At 39.1% G+C, this 27929-nt stretch overlaps 2 protein-coding genes and 1 long non-coding RNA gene across 6 annotated transcripts in view; 1 reads left to right on the top strand and 2 right to left on the bottom strand.

The window, feature by feature from the left end:
- The window catches only part of AQR (aquarius intron-binding spliceosomal factor), an 85680-nt gene extending 82976 nt beyond the window's left edge, over positions 1 to 2704 (bottom strand). The window contains exon 1 of the mRNA XM_006193784.3: positions 2421 to 2704. Coding sequence (XP_006193846.1) covers positions 2421 to 2495 — 75 coding nt within the window. The 5' untranslated portion in view covers positions 2496 to 2704. The remainder of the gene's footprint in view (positions 1 to 2420) is intronic.
- A 2417-nt stretch (positions 2705 to 5121) lies between these two features.
- ZNF770 (zinc finger protein 770) lies at positions 5122 to 13560 on the bottom strand. Of its 3 annotated transcripts, none has more exons than XM_014566911.2 (3): positions 13430 to 13560; positions 11734 to 11885; positions 5122 to 9649 (listed from the first exon to the last, which is right to left on the bottom strand). In XM_014566911.2, exon 3 carries the CDS (start codon positions 9591 to 9593, stop codon positions 7512 to 7514), a length of 2082 nt encoding a protein of 693 aa, XP_014422397.1. In that variant the 5' UTR covers positions 9594 to 9649; positions 11734 to 11885; positions 13430 to 13560; the 3' UTR covers positions 5122 to 7511. The 3 variants fall into 3 exon arrangements, with proteins under 3 accessions (XP_014422397.1, XP_014422398.1, XP_006193834.2); XM_014566912.2 differs by having other exon boundaries at positions 11738 to 11885; XM_006193772.3 differs by lacking the exon at positions 11734 to 11885 and having other exon boundaries at positions 13430 to 13536.
- Positions 13561 to 13592: 32 nt separating this feature from the next.
- LOC106730801 overlaps positions 13593 to 27929 on the top strand; it is a 125351-nt gene continuing 111014 nt past the window's right edge. Inside the window, exons 1-2 of one of the 2 annotated variants that reach the window (XR_004320525.1) lie at positions 13593 to 13809; positions 14528 to 14592. This is a non-coding gene — a long non-coding RNA (uncharacterized LOC106730801). The remainder of the gene's footprint in view (positions 13810 to 14527; positions 14593 to 27929) is intronic. The other variant, XR_004320526.1, reaches the window with a different exon arrangement.

The raw sequence follows: 27929 nt of genomic DNA, 5'->3' as shown, positions 1-27929 counted from the left end.
GAATTCTTGGTCCTAACCCAGCGAATGCCAGTTATGTCCTGCACAGCACCCTGCCACTGCGATTTAACAAAAACAAAACATACTCTTCTAACTACCCCGAGGGAAACAGTAGGGTGAAGTTAACCGCAAACATCTTCAGCTTAGAGATAAGGAAACCCAGGTCTAAAAAGATCAAGTGAGCTGTCCAAGACTACAACTGGTTAACAGGTGAGCCAGTACTAAAAACCAGATTCAAAATCTTCAGGAATGTTGATTTGTAAAACAATAAATCTTTAAGTGACTAGTACACCTCAGGCATACTTAAACAAAACCTAAAAAACACACTGCAGTTTATCAGCGGGTTATTAGAGTTGATATGTTATATTTCAGCAGATTAGGTTTTACGTGAAAACGCAAATTTTAAATACATATACAGGCATACCTCAAGAATATTGCAGATTTGGTTCCAGACCACCATAATAAAGCGACTATCTCAATAAAAAAGTCAAATGAATTTTTCGGTCTTCCAGGGCATATAAAAGTTATGTTTATGCTATATTGTAGTCTAGTAAGTGTGTAACAGTATTATGTCTTAAAAAAAAGTACATATCTAAACTTAAAAATGCTTTTATTGCTGAAAAAAAAGCTAACCTTCATAAAAAAAGCAAGGTCTCTGAGTTCAGATATTTGATCTTCTTAAAACTAAATTTTAACCTCTACATCTCATTCATTCAATAATAATTAAAAAGCACCTTCTCTGGTCAGCTGAACCAGGTGCTCAGAAAGAAGCTGGAGGGGGAAGGAGAGAGGGGAGAGGAGGGACAGGGAAGTGGTATGACCCCCACATACTCTCTGCCCTCATCTCATACCATTCTCCCTGTTACTTCTTAAGTTCGCTATCCTGGCTTCTTTACATCCACACTGTAAGGTATTTGCACTTGCTATTCCCTGGGCTGTTTTCCTGCTCTTTCCCAAACTGGCTCCTTTTTTGCATTCAGGTCTTAGCTCAGATGTCACCTCAGGGAGGACTTTCCTGACTGCTTTTCATACACCCCATCCAGTCTGTCATAAAATCTTGTTTCATTTTCCTGGTAGCACTAATCACTGTCTGCAACTACACTATTTGACGGACTCATCCCTCTAAAACATAAGCTCCATGAAGGAAGAAAACTAATAAATGACTTTTACCACAAAAATTCAGGTATTAGGGAGCTCTAATCTAGTTTAAGTTGTCTGGAAAAGCCTCTCCAAATGAATGTCGGTAGATGACAATGAATTAACCATATAAAAAAGGTGGGGGGAAAAATGAGGATTCTAAGTAGAAGGAACAATGTTGAAAGGCCAGGAGGTGAAAGATAGCTTGGCACAAATAAGTGCAGTTCAGTATGGCTAAAGCATAGTTAGAAAAGGAAAGAAAAGGGAGGAAACAGGGTATCAACACAGGCCAGATCACAAAACACTTTGAAGGATTCTAGTCATTATCCTAAAGACAATTAGAACTCCTTAATGATTTTAAAAAGATATGTGATATGATCAGATTTGCACTTAAGTAAAATCACTCTGAAGAATAAGCTTGTAGAGAGCAAAAGGAAAGATAAGAACATAGGTTAGGATGCCCAGGTCCAGGAAGAAAACCATGGCAACCTGGCTTAGGGCACGAGAAGAAAACAGATTTAAGAGAGATTTAGAATGCATAAAAGTGGAGGTTAGAAAAGGAAGGACTCAAAATGACTCCTATGCTTCTGCCTTGGCAAATCTGCTAAGACAGGGAACAGAGAAGAAAGAAGCAAGTGAGGTTCTGCAATGAGCTACTTGCACACTTATCCAAAACCCAAAGCAACAAAAAAGGACTAGTAACGCTGCAGAGAGCTACAGGATCGTGTTTCCCCATTCAAAGCAAATGCGGTTCACAACGCAACACAGTGAACAGGTTCCAAATGAACACTCTCCGGCAACAGGGTTGCTCTCTTCATAGATGCACTTATTTGGAGAAGGTGTCTTGTCAGATTTTCGCCATTCAGCTCAAAGATCAACGTTTTTTTTTAAGGCTAAGAATAAGTCTATCCCTCCCTTAATCCTCAGTTCAGCATCACCTCTGCTACTAAACCACCTTGTCAGTCTCAGGTAGACTGGGATGCTCCTTCTGTGAATCCACCGCTCCCGCGACAAACTCTAATACAGCAAAGCTCGAGTAACAGCTTTCTTTTTATGTGTCTGTTTCTCTTGGAACGTGAATTCCTCAGGGTAGAGCCTCTGTCACCATGGCATCCCCAACACCTAGCTCAGTGTACACAGCAGATGCTCCAACAAAAAGATCTGAGTGAGTGAACTGACGAACGAATGCCGCCTGGATGCTCCCGTTCCCGAGGACAATCCCACCCCTGGCCTCGGGGCCTCAACACCCTCATCTCTTCACAGACACCAGACTCGCCCGAGCGCACCTGAGTCACGAACTCCGCATTGATCTGGGACACCGTCGGGGCCACGATTTTCTTGGGCTGAGCAGGGGCCGTCATGGCTGCACTCTCCCTCCGCTCCAGAGGAAAAGAAAGGACCGCCCTGAGAAGCGGGAAACCCGCTGCACTTCCTCTAAGAGGCGGCTGCGGTTACCAACTCCGAGATGCAAGAACCCGCGGGCCAGAATAGCCTCCACTCTTACAACCCCACAAGCAACGCGTACAGCAGCCCGTATTCTTCGGGAAACGGAACAAAACAGGTCCGGAAGTACATACAGGAGTTGGCGCTGAGCTAGAGAGGCAAGGGCTTCGACCTCCCGCGCTCCTGCCCCCTAGCGGTAATCTGAGAGAAGACACCCAGTGAGACCGGATTGATGTCTCAGTGACCAGGTAGATGGTATTGGGTAAGGGCTTCCTGTGTGGGGCGGGAAGGGTCACTATCGATGTACAGATTATTATACTTTTTATAGAATTCTATAAATGTGAAATAATATAGTATGTACCTTTTTTCTTTTTTCACTCAACATAATGATTCTGAGATTCATCCGTGTTGATGCCTGTATTAGTAGTTCATTCCTTGTTATTGCTGAATAGTATTCTATTTTATGGACATATCAGTTTGTTAATCTACTCACCTGTAGATGAATGTTTGAATTGTTTCCAGTTTTTGACTATTACAAATAATGCTGCTATGAGCATTCATGTGTGTATGTGTATATATATATATATATGTCTTAATGTAAACATGTATTGCCTTTTCTTTTAAGTAAATACCTAGGAGTGGTATGTTTAACTTTTTAAAGAAATTACCAGTTTTATAAAGTAGTTGTATCATTTTATGTTCATATCAGTAGTATATGAGTTCCAGTTCCTCCTCTTTCTTACCAACACTTGGTATGGTTACTCTTTAATTTTAGTTATTTTAATAGTTATGTGGTATATCTCATTGTAGCTTTAATTTGTATTTCCCTAATGACTAATAATGCTGAGTGTCTGTTCATGTGCTTACTATCCATCCATGTATCTTCTTTGTGGAATCCTGCATTCAGATTGCCTATTTTTAAATTGGATTGCTTGTTTTCTTATTACTGAGTTTGAATGCATACCTCTACCACTATCGCTAATAAACTTTCCCTGGATGAACACAGGCAAGAAACTGATGGAAAGAGAACAAGGAAAAGCTAGCTTTAGAAAGGTGGAGGAACATTATTATTATGACATATAGGATGAGAAAAGGAAGGAATTAAGACAGACATTACCAAGTGAAGAAGAGGGAAGTCTAGAGAGTACTGGATTGGTTTTGATCTCAACACATTAGAAGGGAAACTCATTCCAAGAGTGAATGAAAGGCCCTAAATGAAGTTACAGATTTACAGAAACTGTAAGAGTTTTTAATAATGACTCCATTATTTTCTTTCATATATTCAGTATACATTTGAGGATGTAAAAACATTACATACACTGTTTTATATTGTATGTATAAAACATACAAAGATGCATTCCCTTGCTTTCCAGAAGCAAGTAGTTTAGCTCAATGGTTCTCAAAGTGTAGACTCAATACAGCAATAACAGCTAACATGTATAAATATAAATTTTTGGATCAAATCCAATACTGAATCAGAAAATCTGAGGGAGCGGCTCAACAATCTACGCTTTTAACAAGCCCTCTAGAAGATTCCAGTGCACACTAGTTTGAAAACCACTGATCAACAGTGACGATTAATAGAGTTATGAACAAAAAGCGGTGGGAGCACAGGGAATGGAGTACTTGGGTAAATCAAAAGGGCTTCCAGAGGAAGCAGTGTTTTAAGCTCAAACATCATGAATAGAACTTAGCTGATGCAGATGCGAAACATTACATGCTCCATATTCTGTTTAATAATACCATTGTACCACTTTTCTTTTTTCATTAAGTTCTTTTTTTTCCCTCTAATAGAATTCTGTTCTCTAATAGAATAGTGCTAATAGAATTCCAGCAGTTAGCTCTGAAATTCTAAGCCCTTTAACTGGCAATAGGAGAAACCTCAACACAAAGGAATTAAATGTTCCCTTTCACTAAAAAACAGATATTCTGCATCATGAAACAGTCCTTGATAATGTTACTTCTAACAATGATTCTTATAAGATACTCAGACTTCAAAGGCTTTTGCTATCCCCTAAATGTCTGTAATCCACATTGGTTATCTTACATAATGTAAACTGAAATCTGTTTTCTGCAGGTTAAACACTATAGTTTTCTTCCATAATTATATTTGCTTTTCTTCCATAATTATGGAAGAAATAAAACCTGGCTCAACTAAATCTCTTGTTTGAAGAGAGTATTAGAGACTGTATCTAATTTAAATTAATACTAGGTAGACATGTAGACAAGATGGAGGCAAGAATAACTAGAATGTGTATTGGAGGAACTAACTGTATGTTTAATACAAATCTGGAGAGGAAGGCCAAAGAGGATAAAAGGATAAGCAGATAGATCATGTGACATGCAATGGAGTTAACATAACCTTTTGGAAGTGATAAGGAGCTATCAAAAAAACATAACATGAACAGGAAAGTAAACGATTAACGATTCATGTTAGAAATTTCATTTGTAGAAGGCAGACTGGAGTGGGCTCAGGAAAGTGTTTGGCAATCAGTACTTGTTCTTTTATAATGTGATTTTCCCTTAAAAAAAAAATCCAAACTGTGTAATTTGAAACTTTATTTTCAAAATACTCTGAAATTTGAATTTTCCAAGAATCTTTACTACCATCTTCTTTCCTTCAACATACATTTTGTCCTAAAAGTATAGGCCCTATTGCAGTGAAAACAAGAAACAGTAATTCAACTAACTCCGTCAATCAAACTACTTCAGTAAATAATCATGCTACAGCCTGGAACTGCTCAAACGAAAAATTCCTCTACTTTGCTTTAAAGATATTTAGAAGTTTATTTTTTCAGAAAACCAGAGTAATTGATTCAACAATAATAACAGTTCTAGCATGCAGCAAACCATCGTTTAACATCTAATGTTCAATCTTATCATGGATGTATGCAGTTTATTTTCATTCCTATAAAGTTTCCACAAGAAGCTTACAGTGATGATAAAAGTAAATAAGTATTTTGTTACAGGTACTTCAAATAGCACTACAGTACATCTCTGACAAAATTTTTACAATATGCCAACTTTCAATATGAAACAGCTTAAAAAGGCATGGGCCAAAAAAAAATTATAGTAGTTATCACTTAGGCAAATAAGGTCTAATAGTCATACAACTACAACACTGTTAGGATTCTCCCTGTTTGGGATGGGAAAGGAGTATGTGAGACATTTACTTCAAATAAAATTACATGAATAGTTTAGGAAAATCCTCAAATACATAATTTTATAGAAAAAAAAACCCTTGAATCTTTATTCTTGAAAAATATGAACTTGTTATTCCTTGTTTTTATGTAACAGATGTGTTCTTGAAAAGTTCTGTGGAAAGCAAATTTTGTAAACCATCATCTTGCTTGCACTGGAGGAACATATCTCAAGGAAATCTAAAAGAAATTATTCTTTAAAACATATGATTCTCCTGCACATTTGTATATCGTTGGGATTTTATCGGTAATGTTTTGTTTAATCTCTATAAATTAAACCCAAGTTTATCAAAATTCACTTGTAAAAGAAGCAGATGAACATCTCCCTCCTCCCCCCAACACAGACTGTTCTTAGATTACGATGCAAAACTTAAAATTGTACATTTACCCATTCTCAGTAGAGGGCTTGTCATTATGTATATCTAACTGTGCTAGGATAAATGCCCACTTGTTCCTTTCACCTTAGAAAGATAATGATTATTTTGTCTTATTGCTAGGATATGTCATTCTTAAAGATGTTTTATTAAAAATGGCAAATACGCAGGACAATTTATGATTACGTCTTTTACAGTTGAAGATTTAAATATTTCCCAAATTATGACAGTACCATTTAGAATGATACCCTCAATTCTATAAGCATCTTATTCCATCTTATTCCTACCTTACTAACTAAATTAACAATTTACTAATGATCAAAATAACATTCTTTAATGATAGAGTCTTGCAAAAAACAGAGGAATAAAAACTAGAACTAGACAGTCAATGCCATTTGATCAAACTTTAACAGAATAGATTGTTAAGTCATAGGACCACTCAAAGAGATATGAAAAGTTTTACTAAAGTAAATGTAAAAGTCTTGTGGAGATGTAGAACTACTGATGAGTCTTAAGTCTACAACTACTGCTATCAAACACTAATAAGCAAGTAGTTGAATTGCATTTATTCCTCTGAAAAGATAACACTGCATACACATCATCAAACAGATCATGGCACTTGGACAATATTCCCAATAAGTAAACATGGTAAATGTATAGAGGTGCATCCTAGCCTCTCTCCTACTTTACACTTTGGAGGGAAAGATAACAGCAGGCTGGGCAAGAAACCAATTCAAATCACCTGTAGAACAGGAGGTGCTGCTGCCAGAGTCCTAAGAGTAAATAGCTTGGAAAAGACCAATGGAAATAATGCTGTTATTTCCTCACCCATTTTCACTTCTATTGCCTTTGTATTTTTTAAATTATAAGAAACATTTTGCGATGGAATTTGAGCTATAGGTATAAAATACATGAAATAAAGTGGGGCTATCCACTGTGGCCAAAACCCAATTTTTGCCTTTTCAAGTCTTTTGAGTATATATAAAAGGAGATGGCATGTCTTAAGGAATAATTCCTTTAAATATGAGGCTGAATGATTTGTACATCACGGATTCACAACATTTTCAATACAGCCAAGTATATATTAAAATAAAATAAACGCTTGCTTTATGGCATCAAATCAAGTTCTTCCCTCTAAAAATTAATTTGGCTGTTCCTAAAACATTGTATTAAATTTCTATGTATCTTACCTCTTACTATGCAGGACAAGCAATTGCCTATGAAATCATTCAATGTAATGTAGGTCTTTTGATAAAAATACATTTTAAGTGATACAGGCTTAAACAGCAAGTGACGACAAATGTGTTAGTGGTTTTGTCAGTTACATAACTGAATTTAAGACCACCGTTTTCTCTTGTGGTCATTCCTTAAAGTGAGTAAGTTGGTGTCTCTTCCAGTGAGGAGCCTGTCTGAATGTTTTGCCACAAACGGAGCATTCAAACGGCTTCTGCCCCGCATGAATTAGATAGTGTCTTTCAAGTTTAGATGGGGATCTAAAACTTTTAGAACAAACACTGCATTGGTAAAGAAGACCATCATTCCTCTTGGCATGCCCTGAATAACTACAACAATGACTGTGATGGCCCTGCTCTGATTCCAGAAGCACGTTAGAGAGGTAGGGCTGCCTGTTTCTATAGGGGGTACCAAGAATGAAATCCTCTGATTCTGCCTTAACTTTGATTTCTGGTATTTGATCTGACTCTGAAACCTCATATTTTTGAAAACTAGGAGTCAGACATGGTTGGGAAGCATTATAATTAACATTATCACCCTGATGATTGAAAAGTTTGTTCAAATTTTCAAATTCTACTTGGCAAAGAGATTTTCTATATGGAATCTTATCACTATGAGTTAATTTATGTCTTTTCAAGTGAGCTGACTGTCTAAAAGATTTCCCACAAACAGTACAGCCAAAAGGCCTCTGTCCAGTATGAATTAAATAGTGTCTTTGTAGTTTAGATACAGAAGGAAACACTTTCTCACATTTGTCACAGGGACACATCTTATGTCCGGTATGTATGTTTTCACTTGGAACTGAAAAACCACACTGAAGCACTTCACAGTTATCAAAAAATTCCTCACCTGATGATCCATAGACAGATACGTCTTTATTATTCATGGAATTATCCATAGTTAACATGTTCTCTGGCGTAAAGATACCTTTTAAATTCTTTCCCATATTTTGGCTCTGGAAGTGCTTTTGCCAAGAAAATGGCAAAGTCAATGTTTTCTTCTTTTTATTGCCAACTGTCTTATATGTTCCATGTTTGCCCAGAGAACCCATAAATGTTCTCTGGGTTTGTTCAGGGCTCTGCTCGTCTGAAATAAGATCACAATTTTTCAAGAAACCGTTTCTAAATACGTTTTTCTCAGATCGAAAATTGTCTAATTTCTTACACCCAGCACGTTTAAGCTTAGCCAAGATTTTTTTAACAATGGTTTTATAGTTGTAGCTTCTTTTGAGCCTGCTTGGAATTTTGCCACCTTTGGCAGGAAAACACTTGTGTCCATTGAGAATCTGCTCTGATTCAAAACATTCTTCACACTCTGGACATTGAAAAGGGACAATATAAATGGAGTGGACATCAAGATGATTATTCTCCTCGGGTTCACCTATATCACCATTTTCAAAGCCATCCTGCTTTGCATTTAATTTATTAGGCAGGGGGCATGATTCTGGACTCTTCACCTTCAATGAAAGAGTCTGAAAAGTCTTATTCCTGGTATGGATCTGTTTATGCTTCAGAAGTTTGCTTTGAATCTTAAATCCTTTTTGACAAAAACAGCATTGAAAAGGTCTTTCTTCAGAATGTGTGAGTTGGTGGATTTTTAAGTGAGTTGACTGTCGAAAAGATTTACTGCACAGGACACATTTAAAAGGCCTCTGACCAGTATGAATAAGTGCATGCCTATCAAGTTTTGATTGTGATGGAAACATCTTGCCACAGATTGTACATGCGTGAATGTTCTTTTTTTTCTTTGTAGGGCTGTAGGTAGGATCAGACTTGGAGCATGGGTGTAAAGCCCATCTCTCCTCTGTGGTAAAAGTCTGATACATTCCATGCACTGGTTTTTCTTGCTTGGCCTCCAACAATCTTCTGACCTGTTTCACATCATTCTGGTAAGTTTCATTGTGAAGCTGTTGGTGCTTCACAAATGTCTTCAGATTCTTAAAGTGGCGTTGACAAATACTACATTTAAAGGGCAGATTATGAGTTAGTTGATGTCTCTCCAGGTGAACTAGTTGCCTAAATGTTTTATGACACACATCACATTCAAATGGCTTTTGACCAGTATGAATGAGATAATGCCTAGCTAATTTTGATGGTGTTTCGAAATGCTTGAAGCAAATATTGCAAATATATGGCCTGTTTCTAGGTAGTTTGTTGGCTACTACACACTGTTGAATCTTTAGCATTTTAAAATTGTTTTCAGCCATCATATTCTTCAGTGATATATTCTGGTGAGCTCCATAGTGTTCTTAAACTCCACAGATGTCTAAAAATAAAAAATAAAAATGTATTAAAAATTACTTATTCATATGAGAAGAAATAATTTAAGTTGTCATTTGGTTAAAGATATCAAGGGTAATAAGGAACCTAGACTCTATATAATTTTAAGCTATATTTCTAGTTAACTGAGACGATATATTAAAAGGGAATTGAGTTGAATTTTGTAATATCAAATAGAGCTTTAAATTCCTTTTAATTTTCCTAGCTCAGTATTAAGTAGATTTGTCATATTTAGTTGCTTCGTCACTTTTCAAAATTGGGCTAGAAAGGTAAAGAATGTAAGAAATAAAATATAATACTAAAAATAATATATGTTTGCATTCAATTATAACATACCCTGGACATGATCTGAGAATGGAATATTTCAGTTATCAGTGTTCTTAGCCACATCATTAATATTACTCACTCTCAATTATTTCTTTGGGCCAACAAAGATGACATGGACAACTGGGAGCAAATGTCCTAGGAAACCTGGATTCTAGTCCTGGATTTGCTACTATGTGATTTTGGTGGCAAGAAGAAGGAAATACAAATTCCTCAGCTCTAAATTGGGGAAAATGCCTCCTGGCCTGCCTATCACATCAAGATGTTGTGAGAATCAATGGAGATAACGCATCTCAACGTGTTGCAAAACTGGAATGATATATAAATGTAAGGTATTATTTTGCTCAACATTAACCAAATTTTAAAACTTTATCTACTGAATATTTTAGGGTTTCTAACTAAGAGAGAAACACACTAACAAAATTTACAGTTCTTTTTATTTCTCCTCTCCACTCTGAGGTAGAATTCCTAAAATACGTACAGAGGCAATGAGGTTGACAGATTGGCTACTTATATACTCATCTATGGCTAAGTAATTGAAAGTTGAGTGTGGTTCACTTCTCAGGCCATATGATAAAAGGGTCATTTTGGTCTCAGAGTTACTATAAAGATAAAGATACTTTTCCTAATATACCTCTGTAGGACACATGCAAAGGTTTACCAGGAACTTTCACAATCATTTTGTGCCCTATCTTCTTCTATCAGAGAAGCCAATTTTCTTCTCATCCTTCTTCTACTACTGCATTTTCCTTAAATAAGGGAGCCAGAGATTTAAACTAAAAAACAAAACGAAACAAATCAAAACAAAAAAACCCTGTTATAGCTCTCGCAGTGTTTTTTTTTTTTTTTTTTTTTTGTGTCAGCTGATTTGGTGCATATCCAACATAATTGCTGTGTGCTATTTACTGTTTTCTTATAGAGGACACCTTAAACATAAAATCAAACACATCCAATTGTAGTTCTCTTCAGCAATCTAACTTTAAAATAGAAAAAAAATATCATTTATTGAGCAAATCATCTTCTACTAGTGGTTTTACCACAGTGTTTTTCAAACTGCATATCACCACCCATTAATAGATTGTGGAATCAACTGAGTGGGCCATGGTCAGCATTTTTACTTAATAAAATAGCATAGAAAATATCAGATTGCATAACATATAGTAAGTATAAATACTGTTTTGTGAAACTTCTGTAGGAAGAGGTTAAAAAGTTGGTGAAACCCGCTCCTGGCATATCTCTTCACACAACACTAGACAGAGGAACCCACAACAAATAATCACTTTATTCAAAGTGGCCAAGTAAATCTATTAGGTAAGATTGGGACCCATAGGATGAGACAGGTTTACTAAGGACTACTCATTTTCTTCAGTTGGCCACATATAAACCCAAAATATATATTTAAAAAATTCAGTTAGAGGCCAAAGGTAATATGCCACACAGATAAAGTAATCTGACTGCAAACCACTATATTAATTTGTAAAATACACATATAACCCAGATACCCATGTTAGCAACAATCCTGATATTAGTATGCATTTTCATAACACTGAGTTAGAGAAATTCTAGGTACAGAGCCTCCAAATCCCTAAAGTGCTAACACAGCAACAATTACAAGGATTAAAATTAAGTCATGAATCCAGTGAACTGCCAAGAACTTGGCAATTTAATTCCTGTCAAGCAGTCAGGTATTGCGGTGGTCAATTAGGACAATGAGCCAAGCTGAAAGTAATAATCGTCTTTACTCACTTACTGCCAACAGTGCAAGCAAGAGGCAAAAAAGTACTAGTTCCGCAGTGGTCCATTAAACGAAACACCACCAGGTGAGGGTTAGGTGGAAGCAATGCACACAATCATCTCCCGGCAGAGGACAAACAAAAGGCTTCTGCCTCTTTATGGACCTGTGGGCCAGAGGAGGAGGAAGGGTTACGGGTGGAAAGGTCCTGAGTCAAAATGGAGAAAAGTACCTCAGTCAAGGCTCCCCTTGCAAGGAGGCACCTGGGAAGTACCTGGGCCAAGGCCTTTAGAATGGAAATACTGAGGAATGCAGTATAGCATGAGCATGGCCAGTGGGAGGGAAGGAGTGAGTCCTTGCAACTCCCTCCAGGAAACTGCAATGCACTGGCCATGCACAAGTCTGGTGTGGGGAGAGCAGTTTCTCCCCATGAGGCCAGCCAGGCAAAACCATGCAATTGTCTATGGTCGGGCCTGAAAGATCACATATAGGATTTTGGCCAGGAGCCACATCCTCAATTCTTATTGTGTATTTCTTCTTCTGTTTTGTAGTTTCTATGGAGCACTCTTGAAAAAATTCCCACGCTAATACCACACACATGACAACCATCTCTGATTGTAACAGGAATTGACTACTTACAGTTACTGTGCCAAAAAAAGACTATGGCTTATCACCTAACACTAGCACTAAGACTGGATACTCTTGTCACTTGCGTTCACACCATGTGGGAAAGCATTTATTGGAAGCCCTATATTGTTAGAATCATTGGTGGCAAGTGGTGATCTCATACGTTATTTATAGGTGACAGCTCAGGGATCCCCAAACTCCAAGTGCAGTCCCACATGCACTTAAACACATGCACATTAACTTGATAGAGCTCCAAATCTCACTTCAACTGATCCTGTGTTCTCAAATGATCTTGTTCGTAACAGTTTAAAAACAAACCCAACATTGTGTAATTTTTCCTATGTTAAAGTGAAAATAAAAAATGGTAAATCTCAATGGTTCAATCCAAAGATTATCCTGACAACAGCAATACATTCCATCGGATGAGTGTAAAAACTGATCTCAATAAAATTCCACTGATACTTCAAGGCTAAAAGCCTGTGGGTTTTCCAGTCTTAACGAATACCATTAAAACAAAGTGAGGATATCACAAAAGTAAATGAACAAGAAACACAAGGACTGAGATAAACTTAAGAGAACTTCCAGTTAGGGAATAATCTCGGGCGACATTTGTCACAGCCTTTCCCTCTTGGTAGCTTCTTCTGCCCCACTTCCCCGAGCCCACTCTCCTGGCCTTGAACTCTCCCAGAGGGATTGCACAGGACACAGGATCCTGACAACTGGCCCTCGCCCTAATCGCCCACAACCTGTAAGCACCTAGGAGTCCAGCCAGAGTCCAGAGACCGCAAAATCCCACACCAGGAAAGGAACAGCGAGAGTGAAAAACTGCTTTGGCCACAGCGAGGGGGAAAAATGCCACATGGGATATAACCCACTGCAGGGGAACGTATCCTCTCTGCGCCTTTCTCTCAGGGATTCCCTTTCCCCATGAGACACAGTCAGGAGGCGGGGAAGTGGGAAAGGCAAAGGAGCTGAGGTCGTAGCGCCCCCGTTCTGGGCAGTTTGGAAGGATCGAGGCAGGCCCGACCCTTCCGAGGGGTCGCTCCACCTCACACCCGGGTTCCTGAAATCCTCCTCACGCACCTGGAGCTGGCACGGGCCCGGTAACCGCGCATCTCAGAGCCCAAGAACCGCGAAGGCACCGTGCGCACGTCCTCGGGGCCGGCGCTGCGACGGGCTGAGTGCGCAGGCGCGGAGCTCGGGAGCGTCGCGGGACGCGGTCCGGCTGGAAACAGGCTCTCCCCACCCCAGGGCCGCAGTCGCTTCGACTCAGCCAGCGAGTCTCAGGGGGAAAAGGAGCTCCAGAGGTGCGCCCCCAATCCCAGCGCTCTTCACCTCGCACCGTAATTGCGGGAGGAGAGAAAATAGGAGTGAGGAAAGGTGCACTTTCCGTCTCACCTCAGACCTCCGCTAAGGAAACCGTGTAGTCCTGACCAGTGGGCTCAAGACCCTACTGGAAACTGGTGAGCCCGGGTTCAAAGCCCACTTTTCTAGTCCTCTTTCATACCGAGGGCCCGGCATAAAACGCCATGTATCGGGGCCTTTCTGTGCCAGCACTGTCCTGGGCACTCTGTACATTGTCAGGATATAGCACAGGGGTCAGGGACTTGGGCATTGGGCATTGCGGGCAGATATACCTGGACTCCACTCCCGGCTCTACCAGTGTCCTGCCAGCAGCGGACTTTCTTAGCTTCTCTGAGCTTAATTCATTCGATGTATTTTGATTATCTACAGTGTACAAAGCCCTGTGCTCAGCGTCTTAGTTTCTTCAAATTGCTCTGAAAATTAGATGAAATGGATGTAAAGTGCCCAGCATAATGCCTAGTACATAATAAGCCCCTCCCAAATAACTTACCATTTATTAACTGCTATTTTCTATTAAGTATAACAACTTTATAAAGTGATAAAATCTCATTTTAAAATGAGGAAAATAAGACTGAGACGTTGAGGAGCTTAACTTTGCACAGCTGATGAACGATGGAGGTGGATTTGAACACAGGTGGTCCTGCACTTTTAAAATTCTCTACTGCTTCCCAAATTGTAGCTATCAACATTTTACGTAGACACGTTAAGGGTTAAATGTTGTCGTACAGTTACAAATTAATGAATAAGGTGCTTGGGTAGCTACTGAAGATTTTATACAAAAGACATTAGGGAAGAATTTATTGTGGGTTTTTGCAGGTTCTGATTGCAACTGTCTCAGCTTATGAGGAAACAAGAACAAGTAACGAGCACACTTTTAAACTGTAAGTAACTTTTTACATTACTTTTCAAGGACCATTGACAACAAAAATTGTTATTTCTAATTTTGGTATATGCGCGTCAAAAAGGGAGAAGTTGGACTAATGAAGTCTCTATTTTTGATGTGGTACCACGAGGAAACAGCTAATAGGAGATAAACCTTTGCTTCTCATGAAGTAACCTTGGAGGAATCCCATTTGGGAAAGGTTGAAGCCCCTACTTCCATCAGAAGTAGAGACGGAGAGAGGAGAGGAAAAGCTTTAGGTATCCTGAATGCTAATCCCAGGGTGGAGATGCTGATTGCTTAGACTTGCTTCATTCTGTGGCTTCTCCTGGAAGCTCAGCTGAGTCTAACAAATGTATCCATCACTAACCACACAAGTCCTTAGGAGATAAATGCAGATCATGAGAGACTATTACCTGAGGTTGGGGACCAATAGAGGGTGCATTATCTGCAAAATAGATAGGCCTTTGCATCAAGAGCCTGAATATGGAGTGTGGAACACAAATGGAACATGAATAGGCTATTCTCCAAGTTCACATTACCTACGTCATAACCTCCCCCATTTACCCTGAGAGCTATCTCAGGAATCCTCTGTTTAAAAAAAAAAAAAAAAATTACTGTGAATAAGAGTCATCTGGAAGATTGATAGTAATGGGTGCAATTTGAATAACAGAAAACAGGTGAGGCAGGATAGACCATTGTGGGGAGAGATGATAGTAGTGATGAGGGAAAATAAAGGAATGGCTTGGCATGTGTCTGGGTTAGTATCTTATCTCTGCAACTTACTAAGTGTGTCCTTAAGAGTTACTTGACCTTTCTAAACCTCTGTTTCTTCATCTTTAAGGGTATAATCAGTCATTCATTTATTCATTGACATATCATGTACCAAGCACAAAGGATTCATTTCTAAGTATATAAAAATGAAACATGAGGCCCTTGACTTCAATGTAGTTTTCAGCTTGACTTACAAAGAAGTACAGTATAAGAGACAATATATACAGGGAAAGAGTGGGAAGCAGGACTATCTAAAGCTACTTGGAGGCTTCAGGTGAAAATGATATTTGAGCTGAGGTTTTAATCATCTATCCATCCATCCTACATATATTTCATTAAGTGCTTGCTGTGTGCCAAACCCTATTCTAGGTACTGGAGATAGAGTAGTGGACAAATTAAAAAGTCAAAAATCCCTGTCTACCTAGAGATTATAGTTCATATTTTATATATTTATATGTCTGCTGAGGGAGACAGACAATAAGTTAAATAAGTAAAATGTATGTTAGGTATTGATAAGAACTAAGGAGGAAAAAATAAGCATAGGAGAGGGCTTGTTGTCATTTTAGTAGATGGCCAGGGATGACCTTACTGAAAAGTTCTGTGATTTTTGAGTTGAGCCCTAGAGAAAAGAGAGAGTCAGTCTTGCTCATTCGTACTCCATGTTTAGAGCATCCATTGCTCACCAGGCATTTTGCAAGAAGCTGGGAGAGGCCTTAAATGCCTTCCAATGGTTTTCTTTTCTTCTTTCTTTTAATCCAGTAGGCAATGGGAAGTTATTGAAGAATCTTGATCACAGGTCTGGTGTGCTTAGATTTGTGTCATAGAAAACTCAGAAGTTTTAAGGATAATGAAACAGAGGAGGCAGATTAGAATAGTCATGCTGTCAGCTGGGGGCTTCCTACTCCTTGAGTATCTGGTTATGTTGGATGAAAATCCAACTCTGTGGCCTGAGATAGTCTTCATGATACCTGTGAGTTCTCACAGCCTGCTCCTAGTGTGTGCCTGTCCTCTGTAGTCCTTAACCTTTAGGACTACCTGTCTCCTTTTTAGCAATAACACATTGAATGTAGACCTTCATCAGTTTCTAGAAAAACACCCACTCATACTTAGTGGGTGTGGGTGTGTGCCTAAATGATTCTTTACTGAAGATTTAGGAGTTGCTACTGGATAGGGCTTCAGCTGAAAGTATTTGGGGCCTTGGGAGCAAGTCAGCCAATACCAAGTGCATCCAAGATAATTGCATTTGAAAGGAGTCCACACTTTCAGCATCTTTTGTATACCTTTTGGAATATTTTAAAGGCAGAAAATTTGAAACTGAATTTTTAAAAATTAGATTTGACTTACAATATTATATTAGTTTCAGGTGTACAGCATGGTGATTCAGTATTTTTACAGATTATACTCCATTAAAAGTTATTATATGATAATGGCTATAATTACCCGTACTATACAATATGTTCTTGTTGCTTATCTATTTTATACATAGTAGTTTGTATCTCTTAATTCCATACCCCTAATTTGCCCCTCGTTTCTCCCTCTCCCCTTTGGTAACCACTACTTTGTTTTTTATGCCTGTGAGCCTGTTTCTGTTTTGCATTAAACAGAATGCAAAGCATTAAATATGTTAAACATTATGCATTAACATAATACGTTCATTTGGATTATTTCTTAGATTACACATATAAATGATGTCATACAGTGTTTGTCTTTCTCTGTCTGAATGGTTTCACTAAGCATTATACCCTCCAGGTCCATCCATGTTGTCACAAATGGCAACATTTCACTCTTTTTACGACTGAGAAATATTCCATTGTGTGTGTGTGTGTGTGTGTATCTCACATCTTCTTTTTCCATTCATCTGTTTTTGGACACGGGTTGCTTCCATGTCTTGGCTATTGTAAGCAATGCTGCTGTGAACATTGGGGTGGATATATCTTTTTGAATTAGTGGTTTTCAAAGAATTTTTCTACCAAAGACAGCTCTCCCTTTCTAAGAGGATTTTTGGTGAATAAAATCTCTTATTATATATTTCTAAGATGATTTTTGATGAATAAAAATCTTCTCCTTATGTATTTCCTTGAGAGAAACATTTTCAATCTCTTGTGTGTTTTGCTATGTGACTTCAGAGGGAATGGTGGCAGGGGCTGGGGTTGGGGAGTGGTCAGTTGAGATCAGAAGGTAAAACAGTACCACTGTATTTTGCTTAAGGTAGTTGGACCACCTCCACCTCACAGGCTAGTACCAGTCTCCTAAAGGGTTTCTGGAACTTTTCTCTAAAGCTCCACCAGTGATAATGCCTACTGGATTGCTGGATCTAGTTAGGTAGCAGCATCTCACCCCACTCCCCATATGTTGGTTTAAGTTCAGTAGCACTGGGGTGCTAGAGTTACCCTAAAGGCAAGCAAGATTCTTAATATAGGACTTTGACCACATTTGTTCACCCTTAGCGTCAGGGCTGACTACCAGATCTTCACTGACTATGGAGACCTCTTCAACTACTTGAACACCACGGTCTGGGCTAACCAAGGAGGGAGGGTAGAGCTTTGGTATCTACCAAGCTTTTTTGTTTATGAGGTCAGGAGAGCTTGACACTATGACCTTCCTCCTGTTTCTGGAGGACAGTGATAGAGTTCTTCTCACAGGCACATTCTGTCAAAAAAAAACCCGCCCATCTTCATAAGAGCCAGAACACATGGAGGTATTTGTCTTCTTAGTCCCCAACCCCAAGTGGTGCCATGGGTTTTAAAGCTGTCTCCAGTGGCTGCTAGGTTCCAGGAGCAAATATGTGAGAGATTACTCTCTCTTGTTTTAGGACCTGGCTTCCCAACTAATAAAAATTCAGTAGTCATGGTTGGTGTTTAAGGCCCAGGGTTTTTCTAGTGTGTTCTCTGACCCAAAGTAAGGAAGTCACTTACTCCATAGTCAGGAGGCTTCGATAGTTTGATATCTGAACTTGAGTGGCTGAACTCCACACTCTGCACGCCTTTATTTCTAATCCTTAGCAGTTTCCTCTCTTCTTCCCCATAAAGGAGAAATAGTAGCTTCTTTAAGAGCAAGGAGTGGGAAGGATAACTCATGTTTTCACAAGATATAATGCTTCGCTTTAAGTTCCTCCTACAGCAACTCTCTCCAACAAGCCTAATTTTTCCAAACTGCTTTCCGATAGCAATGTGGGATGCTTTGTGACATAATCCGCTTCAGTTTTAACACAAATGCAAAGGTCATTTCTCCTTCCAGCTGTTACAGTGTCAAAAATCTGACTTACAAATCCAGGCAATTTACCACATTGTCCAGTGCTGTTGAGCAGTCAGCTACCCAGTGTATGCACTGGAAGCTTTGTGATCACATAAATTCCTAATTCTGGATCCTGCAAACTTTCAATTAATTATTGTCCACATCCCAACTGTCGTTGCTCTAACAGTTCAGGGAGTGTAGAAATTCTCCTTTCTGCATTACCTGAAAATGTCTGTTTTCTTGTGGCATATAGCATTTACTAGGGGTCCTAATAGTTCCAAGTTCAAATCTCCAAGGGGCCCTGTCTCAGTAGAAGCAGGAGTAATAGGAATCTTTCATTAGCCCTGTAATGAGTTACCTTGCACCCCCTCTAAAAGATATATTCAAGTCCTAACCCCGGGAACCTGTGAATGGGACTTTATTTGAAAATAGAGTCTTTGCAGATACAATGAATGATTTTGATATGAAATTATCCTGGGCTTACAGTAGACCCTAAATCCAATGATGATTGGCCTCATAAGAAAAGGAAGGACACAGAGATATGTAGCACACAGAAGAAGGCCACGTGAAGGCAGAGATAGGGATGACCTCCTTGTGTTTAAGGCACAGGTAGAAGGCTAGTGGCTCAAGATTGGTGCTCAAGGAGGAAGTGGTACAGAATGAGCTGAACTCAGAGAATGTTAGGGGTCAGATCTTGTGCAGACTTACTGTAAACCATGGTAAAGAGTTTGGATTTTGTTCTAGCTGCATGGGGATGCTTTTGGAGGGTTTTAGGAAGAAAAAATGGTCTGTCTTGAATTTTTCCGTGGTATCTACCGCTGCCATGCTGGAGTTAATTGAAGGGTTGTGGGGGATTTGTATGGTGTTAGTTTAGCTAAATCAGAGTTACGTTTCTCAGTATTCCCTTCCCTGCATGACTCAGGGTTAAAGAGTCTCACAAGGTGCATTTTGAGTGCTATTTGAAAGGCAGAAAAGGAACAGCAGCCTATTGCTTTTACCCTTGGAAGGTCAGAGCAGGGCACAAGGCCCCACTGCAGTGTACCCACGTTGTTATAATCTGCTGGCTCACCTTAGTGGACTGGGGCAACCTCTGGCTCACAACTCCTTCAGCTCCTGCCAAATTTTCTCGTTCAGCCTAAGTCTGGGGCCAGGAGCATATTTAGCTCCATGACTAAGGGTATCAGCTTCTCCTGCGGAACACACACCCTCGTCAAAGTTGGAGGGTTAGAGGTGGTGAGAGACTGACAGTAGTTCCCAGTCCATGTTTGTAGGTTAAGTCTGTCCTCATAGGTTCCAGTTGATCCTCAGGTCTCCCTCTTTATAGTCATCATCCCTCCTAAGTGCCAGAGCCTGGGGCTGCCACGGACACTGTTTAATCAGCTTCCACAGTTGTGTAAGGTCAAAGCCCTGTAACAAATTCATTTATGTATGTTGCATATATATATATTTACAGATATATTATGTATTTTATATACTTATATAGATACTTATAGTTAGCATATTTGTATAAAAAAGTTTAAATAGTATGTTCATATAAACATATTTATAAAATATATTTTGTATATTTAAATATTTTATACTTAAAATATTGTATTTTATATATTTAAGCATTCATTATACATAAATATGTGTATATATATTATATATTTGTTATATGTGTGTGTGTATCCATTCTTGTGGTTCTGCTTCTCTGATTGAAGCTGGGGCAAAAGTGAAAGCAGGTACACTTGTCAAGAGGCCAGTACCATTTAGGCCAGAACCAGAGATCCAGAGATGTCATCATGGAGATGGAGAGAATGGTACCAACTTAAGAATTGTTTTGGAGGTTGTATGGAGTTTCTTTAGAGAAACAGAATGGATAGGATGTATTCATAGAGGGAGAAAAGAAAGAAATTTATTATAAGGAATTGGCTCATGTAATTAGGGAGGCTGAAAAGTCCCAAGACCTGCAGTCAGCCTGCTGGAGACCCAGGAGAGCTGATGGTGTAAATTCCAGTGTGAAAGCTGGCAGGCTCAAGATCTAGGAAGGGCCAGTGTTTCAATTTGAGTCTAAAGGCAGGAAAAGACTGAGGTCTCATCTCAAATAGTCGGACAAAAGGAGTTCCCTCTTACTCTTTTTTGCTGTATTCAGGCCCTCAGTTGATTGGAGGAGGCTCACCAGCATTAGGGAGGGCAATCTGCTTTACTCAGTCTACTGATTCAAACATTAATCTCACCCAGAAGCACCCTCACAGACACGCCCAGAATAATGCTTCACCAAGGGTCTGGACACCCTGCGGCCCAGCTGTCACAACACATAAAATTAACTATCACAGGGGTAGAACTTACAAAATGTTTGGATGTATATTAGATGCAGGTCTGGCTTCATGTACAGTCATACCAGGCCCCATACTTAGAAGGACTCCACAGTTGGTTTAATGCTCTGCTGTTGCTGTTTTGAAATTCTTGATAATTTTTCAGTAAGAGGCCATGCATTTTCATTTTTCACTAGGCCCCACGTATTATATAGTTGGTCATGACTGGATGTGAGGAGTGAGGGGAAAACAAAGGCTCAAGGATTACACTTGGGTTTTTGGGTTAAACAACTGGATGGGTGGTAGTGCACTGGAGGTGGAATTTGAGAGAAAAATCACGAATTTTGATTTGAACTGTTAAAGAGGAGCTGCCTCTTAGACATTGTGGTAAGGTATTTGTCGATTGCTTCCCCAGCATTCGTTTCCCTCCTCCTGCTTCCCAGCTGAACCTTGTTTTGCAGCCTGTGATTAGGGTGTGATTGGCTCCAGCTCTAGCTATCCACACGCTGACCTGGCATGGCAGGCTTTGCCATATAGGGGCAAAATAGTCAACTAAGCTAAGTAAGCTAGTGCTCTAGGTAATTCCCTTTAGCCCTAGGCTAAAGAATAAGGAGACACTGACTGAGAAGAAGAGGCAAATGCTGCGGAAGTCAAGCCCTAAGTTTTATCAATTTCAGGCCAATTTCCCTTGTGGGAAAAACTACTTGTTTTCCCCAATATCTGTCTTTGCCATCTTCCGCCTTTGTTGGTTGAGCTCCTGTTAAAAAGACTATATACTTCCCTACCTTCCATGCAGCTAAATACAGCCACGTGATGATACTCTGTTTAATGGGCTACAGGGAACATTGTGTGTGTAATTTGCTGGACATGACCTTAATGGAAGGGGCATGCCATTCCTCCTCCCTTCCTCCTTCCAGCTGTCTAGGATTTGTATGTGTTGACAGGAAGCCCAGTAGTAGGCAGCAGAGAAGAATCTTGGTCCTTTGACATCATAAAGCTGTACCAGTTCTGGACTTTCTACTTATCTTTTACAAGATCGCTAAGAACTATCTTATTTAAGATAAGATTATTATCCACCGCTTTTTTTGATTTCTGTCACATGTAGGCAATGTTAACCCTAAATGATACAACATCTATATAATTCTTTTCTTTCAAGGGCATCTAAATGAATGCCTGCTTGATACAAACAGGAGTTTAATTAGGACAATTTTTTTTCTTAATCAGGCCTTGTGTAATATTGTCTACATACACACCAAAACAACCCCCCCCCCAAAAAAAAACAACCTTCTACCCAACCCACATTTTGCTTTTCCTTTTAAGTCCTAGAAGAATTATAGATACTTTACTATGATCTATTACTAAAAGCACCACTCCTTTCTCTAGGGAAGCAACAATTGATCTACATTTTCCTGGCACTAGCTCACATTTCATAAACCCTTGTTTAAAATTAACCTAAGTCATTAAACAACATAGGAAAAATTCTTTTAAAATTACACAATAAAAGCTGCCTTCTGAGAGACTGAAAAAAGTGAGTTTACATATAATCTCAGATAAGGTGACCAAATATCCAAAATTGGCTAAGACAGTCCCAGGTCTCAGATTGCGGGCTGCTCTGGTTTCTGTCTCAGCACACATCCTGCGGTTCTAACCAGATGTCCTCCAACTTTAGGACACGAGTTCCTGCCCCTGCTCGGGAGAGCAAGTCACTAAAAATAGGGAGAAACAAGCTGAAAGCATAAATGGCAAAAAAAACTAAAATGTGGTTACAATTTTAGTTCACATTTTTGTTTTTTGTTTGACAAGGTTTGGAAGCATTTGTCAATGAATGTTGTTTAGTTTGGTGTCTTTCACACTGTTTCATTGCATGACCCATTTCTAGGGTGTGACCAGTTTTCTTAAAAAGTGATACTGACTGCAGTAGGCTAGAAAATGCCTGAGTGCTTTGCACATACTAAGGATGAGTATTTTCCAAAAATTTCTGTTTATGTTTTGTTTGTGAATCTTTTGGCACAAGAGGGTGAATAAATGTAATTTAAAACGACCAAATTTTAGTTATTTATGACTGTGCTCTCCCAATGTTTCTTGAATCATACAGCAATATTAAGAAATGTTAAACCCTTCATTCACATATATTTAACCTATGTAACAGTGACGGTACCTGTGAACCCATCACTTCCTTAGTGGGGTTTTCCCTTCAAGCCTCATACTCACGTAAGTTTTCCAAGGCTGTTGCGGGGACTTTACAAGTGTCCAGGACTGTTGGATGGGGGAGTGTCTACAGGGGATTGGTCAGTGGGTAGGTCAGCCTTGATGTTCACTGGACACATGGTGTTAAAAGATTAAATTGAAGGCAGCCAGTTGGACATGGAGAGAAGGGCATTCCAGGTAGAAGGAGCAGTATATATTAAATAGAAGAACGAAACAATAGAGTGTATGGGTTTACAATCTTATATGTAATTCTGAAATCCAGATAGTTTTAAAAGCTAAAAAAGCTTTTAGCTAATCCTTTAGGTAGGAAAACTTGTCTTGATCTGAAGTCGTTGATGTGCTGTGTTTGCCATGGACCTACCAGGAAACTGAGGGTATTCTCAAATTAGGATTGCCGGAAGAGGATTTAATAAAGAGACCACGTACAAAGTTGTGGGTGGAGTGCTGGCACAAGGGCTAGGAATGTGATGGTGGGACAGCAGAGCTGTTATCACCCCTAGACACATGTCCCTAGACAAGAGGAGAGAGTGATTCTAGGGGGCCAGAGGAAGGAGTCATGGAAAGATTGTCTGAAGAGAAACTGCCAACAAGTGACTATCCCTCAGGAAAGAGAGAGAAACACCCCAGGCTCCTGGACAGCCAGCTAGGATCCCCATTGGCTGTATCCCATCAACAGCCTGGGAGCAATGGAGTGTGGAGCCAAAGTCCAGATAGGTCAGTTTGCCAGACGCAGAGCAGGTGAAACAGGGTGGATAATAGACTTGGAGCAGCCGAGGGAAGTGGCTCAGTGTCAAAACCAGACCTGAACTGAGGCTATTTGTGACCTTATCATAGCTAATGTGAGTATTGTATGTTTGCTGTAGGAATATATACGTGTTTGATATGAGTTGATGCCTTGTACCCTCTGAGATGTTATGTAAAAACACATAAAATCATGGGATTACCTGTTGAAAATCTGAAAAGTTATGAATTGTGAAACACCTCTGGTCTCTGGGGTTTCTGTTAAGAGAATACCACCTGCATATTTTTATATAATCTTCCATATAGCTAGAAGATTTTGTATGGGGAATCAGGTGGGAGTTAAAAGACAGGAGAGGGGGCTGGAAAAGGGGACTGGGGCCATGGTGGTCGGGGGTCATGACAGAAAGAGGCTTTTATGTCAGGCCAGGAGTATGGACTTGGTTGTAAGTGGTGGGGATGTATGATAAAGACTTTTAAATGGGATGACACTGTTAGGCATGTTTTACAAAGATCACTCCGGCTCTGATGCACCAATTGAGTTGGACTTTCTTGAGCAGCAGAGCATGGAATGGCCTGACTTTGGCATTTCTCTTATACCTCGGAGTCGAGAAGGAGCAGGAGAGGGAGACACAGAGGGGTGAAAGGCTGGCTCTAGTGACTCCCACAACTGCACAGGTGACACTTGGACAGAACATGGAGGAATCAGAGAAACACATGCTAGGGACAAGAAGAGGACACTGTAACAGTTTCATATGTCATGTTCAGCACCAATTAGTAAGCTGCTTAACAAGGCTTTTGCAGCATTGGAGATGTAGTGTTTTGCTTGTCAACCAAGGGAGATACCATTCTCTTGTTTTTTTGAATTATAGATTCTTTTAGAGTGGAACAAATAGGGACCCACAGGTGTTACGTGGCAGTAATTGCCCAGTGAGTCAGTGATAAAGCCTGGACTGGTCTTCTACTCTGTGCTGTGTTGTTTTTTTTTAATCACACCACACTGCCATCCAGTCTCAAACATGATGATGGTCCACATAATGTGTATTTGAGTTTCTAAAAAGAATATATAGGAATAAAAGACTAGTGCATTAACTATTGGCTTATCAGTCTTTGGAAGGTATAATTTTTTCCTCTTTAAGTTTCAATGAAAATGAAACCTCAAAAATCCATAACATTAAGGAAAATAAAAGTCTAGTAAAGCCAGCACAGGAATTTATGCACAATTATGGGAGAACTGGTGCATAAAGTGATTATATGTTATATCTCATGAGTCAGTTTGTCAAACTTACTACACAGCTTATTTATAATTGAATATTTATTAATCTTCCTCCAATTATTTAATGGCTTCCACATGCTTGCTTGTGCTTTAATTCATGTGCATTTGGTGAATCTCACCTACCACAAGCAACTGGAAGTCTATAAAATAAAAATTCATCTCCTTTTTACCACTACCCCTCCCTCTTCAGCACTTTCTCCAGAGCTAACCACTCTAAATTAAGAGGTGTGCATATATTCTTTCAGATTTATATTCAAACCTGCCTCTATGTTATAGACATACAAAAATAAATGTTTCTTGTGTCGTTTTCCCACAAAAATGGCATAATACTATGACAGTGTTCTGCAACTCGATTTTTTCACTTAATATGTTACGTGTATCTTCATGTAAATATTAATGATTGCTTGGTGTTCTGTTGCTGGGTATTGTTTAATTTAACCATTCTCTAACTGATGGTAAATAGGCTGTTTTAAAGTTTTTATTATGATAAATAATCCTTCAGATTGATATCCTTGTACTGCTAAGTTGTACTTGGAAAGACCTTGCTGTCCAAGGTCCTTGGCCAAAGTATGTATTTTGTAGGAACCGATAACTTCTTTTCTCTTAAACCTTCTCTTAGAAGTCATTCATGTTAACCTAGAAATGCAGCAACAAAAAACCATTTTATTGATTTTTAGGCAAATGATAAAAGTGACTAAGAGGGTTTAAATCCAGTAGAAACCATTAATATCTTGCTATTTTCTCCTTTAGCTCACCAATCTCAGTTTCTTAAGCAAGTAGATTAGTCTTAAAATTTTTCTTTGGTGTTCACTTCACCATATCTTTTATCTTAAGAACTTTTCAGAGGCACAGATCTGAGAAAGAATCTCCAGGTTAAAGAGCTAGAAGTTGCTAGAAATTAAAGCAGTGTTTCCACACTAGGGAAGTGACATGCTGAGGGGCCGTGGCACCCAGGACATCTAACTCTCTGCTCCCACCTTTGCCTGCAATACTCAGAGCTACTCTGAGAGGAGCAGAGTGTGGTGACTGGGAGTGTGGACTCTGCAGCCATACACACTCGGTGGCTATGGGCCTGGAGCAAATGACTTAACTTCTTTGTGCTGCAGTTTCTTCATCTGTTAAAATGGAAATAGTGGTGGTGATGATGATAATGTCGTCCACTCTGTAGGGCTGCTATGAAATATCAAAGGGTAATATTTGTAAAGCACTTACAGGGCCTGGCACATGATAATAAGCACTATACTGGTCCTTGTTAGGTAATACAGTATTATAGGCATTGTGGTTGTTTTTAGTCTCCTTAAGAAGCAGCGCTTGATGAAACTTTCTCAAAGCTCAGACACAGTTGATGTTGCCCAAAGTATCTTGTGAAAAATCTCCTATCCCCCTCATCAGCCCTTTGCTATAGAGGTTTCTCTGTTCAGTGTTCAGAGAAGCACTATATTTCAGTGGTCTGTGCTGGATATCTAAACTTCTAATGAGAAATGATATTTTATTTAGGTTAAAAAACAGATTAAAAGTGGAAGATATTGGGTATCTGTTTCCTCACAGTTGTTAGCACATTCTCTGTGTTCAATAAAATACTCTAACAAGAAGAGATTTGCAAAAACATACCATAGAAGAAACTGAATCAGATTTCAGAAACATAAGAACAGTGAAAATTGTCTGGATTCTTAGGAAACGTAACTTTCTGAACATAAGAAAATAATAGGAAATTCACTGACAATATATTTATAACCCACATTTTCAAATTTTAGTTTTGTAAATATTAGAAATACTGCCAATTTTTATTTGTTCAAGAGTTGGTTAACCAAATACGATTTTACACATCTTTCTTTACTCTTTTCTTTCTACTCTGCCCCTGCAATTTCCTGCATTTTGATCAATTACACAGTATGTGGAATCAAGTATGTATTTGTTTTTCTTAATATGGTTAGACTTCCAAGGCAAACTACATAGTACTTTCACTTCCTCTTTAGCTGGAAGATACAGGACAAAAGGGCTCCTCCTTCTCAGGGCTTTCATGTTCTCTAGAGCAGTTGACTGTAACCTTGGGCTGAACACTGACCAACTAGTTTTATATTCTTGTCTGATGTATTATGATTTAGTTTCACAACAAAGTTGAATGTCTTATTTCCTCATATTAGCACTGACAGGATTTGGGAGCTTGACAGCTTTCAATGCCAGCTTCGGTGTAGAATCGAACTTGTAGAACTTTGGAGAGGATTTCTGATACTGAAAGAGGGAGGAGAAAATTAGCATGCTGTGTGTAGCCACTGAAATAACCTGTGGAGAGTTGGCATTGAAACTTTCAGACTTGGTTCAAACACTAGGAAGGAAGCCATAGCAGATATATTTGGGAATTGTGTATGCTTGCTTGTTTTATACACTTCGTCTTGTTCCAGAGAGTTAAGCAATTATCATATGATTCCTCTTTCAGGACGAGAACAGGAAAAGATGGAGCTCTCATTTCTTTTCTTTCTCCTTGGCCTGCGTAGGCCTGTGTTTAACTCTGTAATAATTTCTTTTTAGACTAGAGTTGCTCAGGCAACTACACTCTTTGCTCTTTAACTTGACCCCATTTCCTGATGAATGGTCTTTTTATTTCTTAGCTAAGTCTTAAAGGTTTTCACATTCTGCAGTTTTCTCTGCTAAACAGCTCTAGGCATGACTGCTTATAAAATCACAGGCAACCATAAAACCTTAGATTTTTAAGGAACCTTAGAGACCATTTAATCTACCCCCTCATTTTATAGTTAAAGAAATTGAATCCCCAAGAGGGTAAATAACTAGTTCAATGTCATCCAGCTAATTTGT

Source organism: Camelus ferus, chromosome 6 (assembly GCF_009834535.1).
Source record: "Camelus ferus isolate YT-003-E chromosome 6, BCGSAC_Cfer_1.0, whole genome shotgun sequence".
Taxonomy (NCBI): Eukaryota; Metazoa; Chordata; class Mammalia; order Artiodactyla; family Camelidae; genus Camelus; species Camelus ferus.
The sequence above is the reverse complement of the archived record's forward strand: the minus strand, read 5'-3'. Positions and strand labels throughout refer to the sequence as shown.

Excerpts from the sequence above, each read along its gene's own strand:
- ZNF770 (XM_014566911.2), bottom strand. The coding sequence starts at position 9,593 with ATGATGGCTGAAAACAATTTTAAAATGCTAAAGATTCAACAGTGTGTA.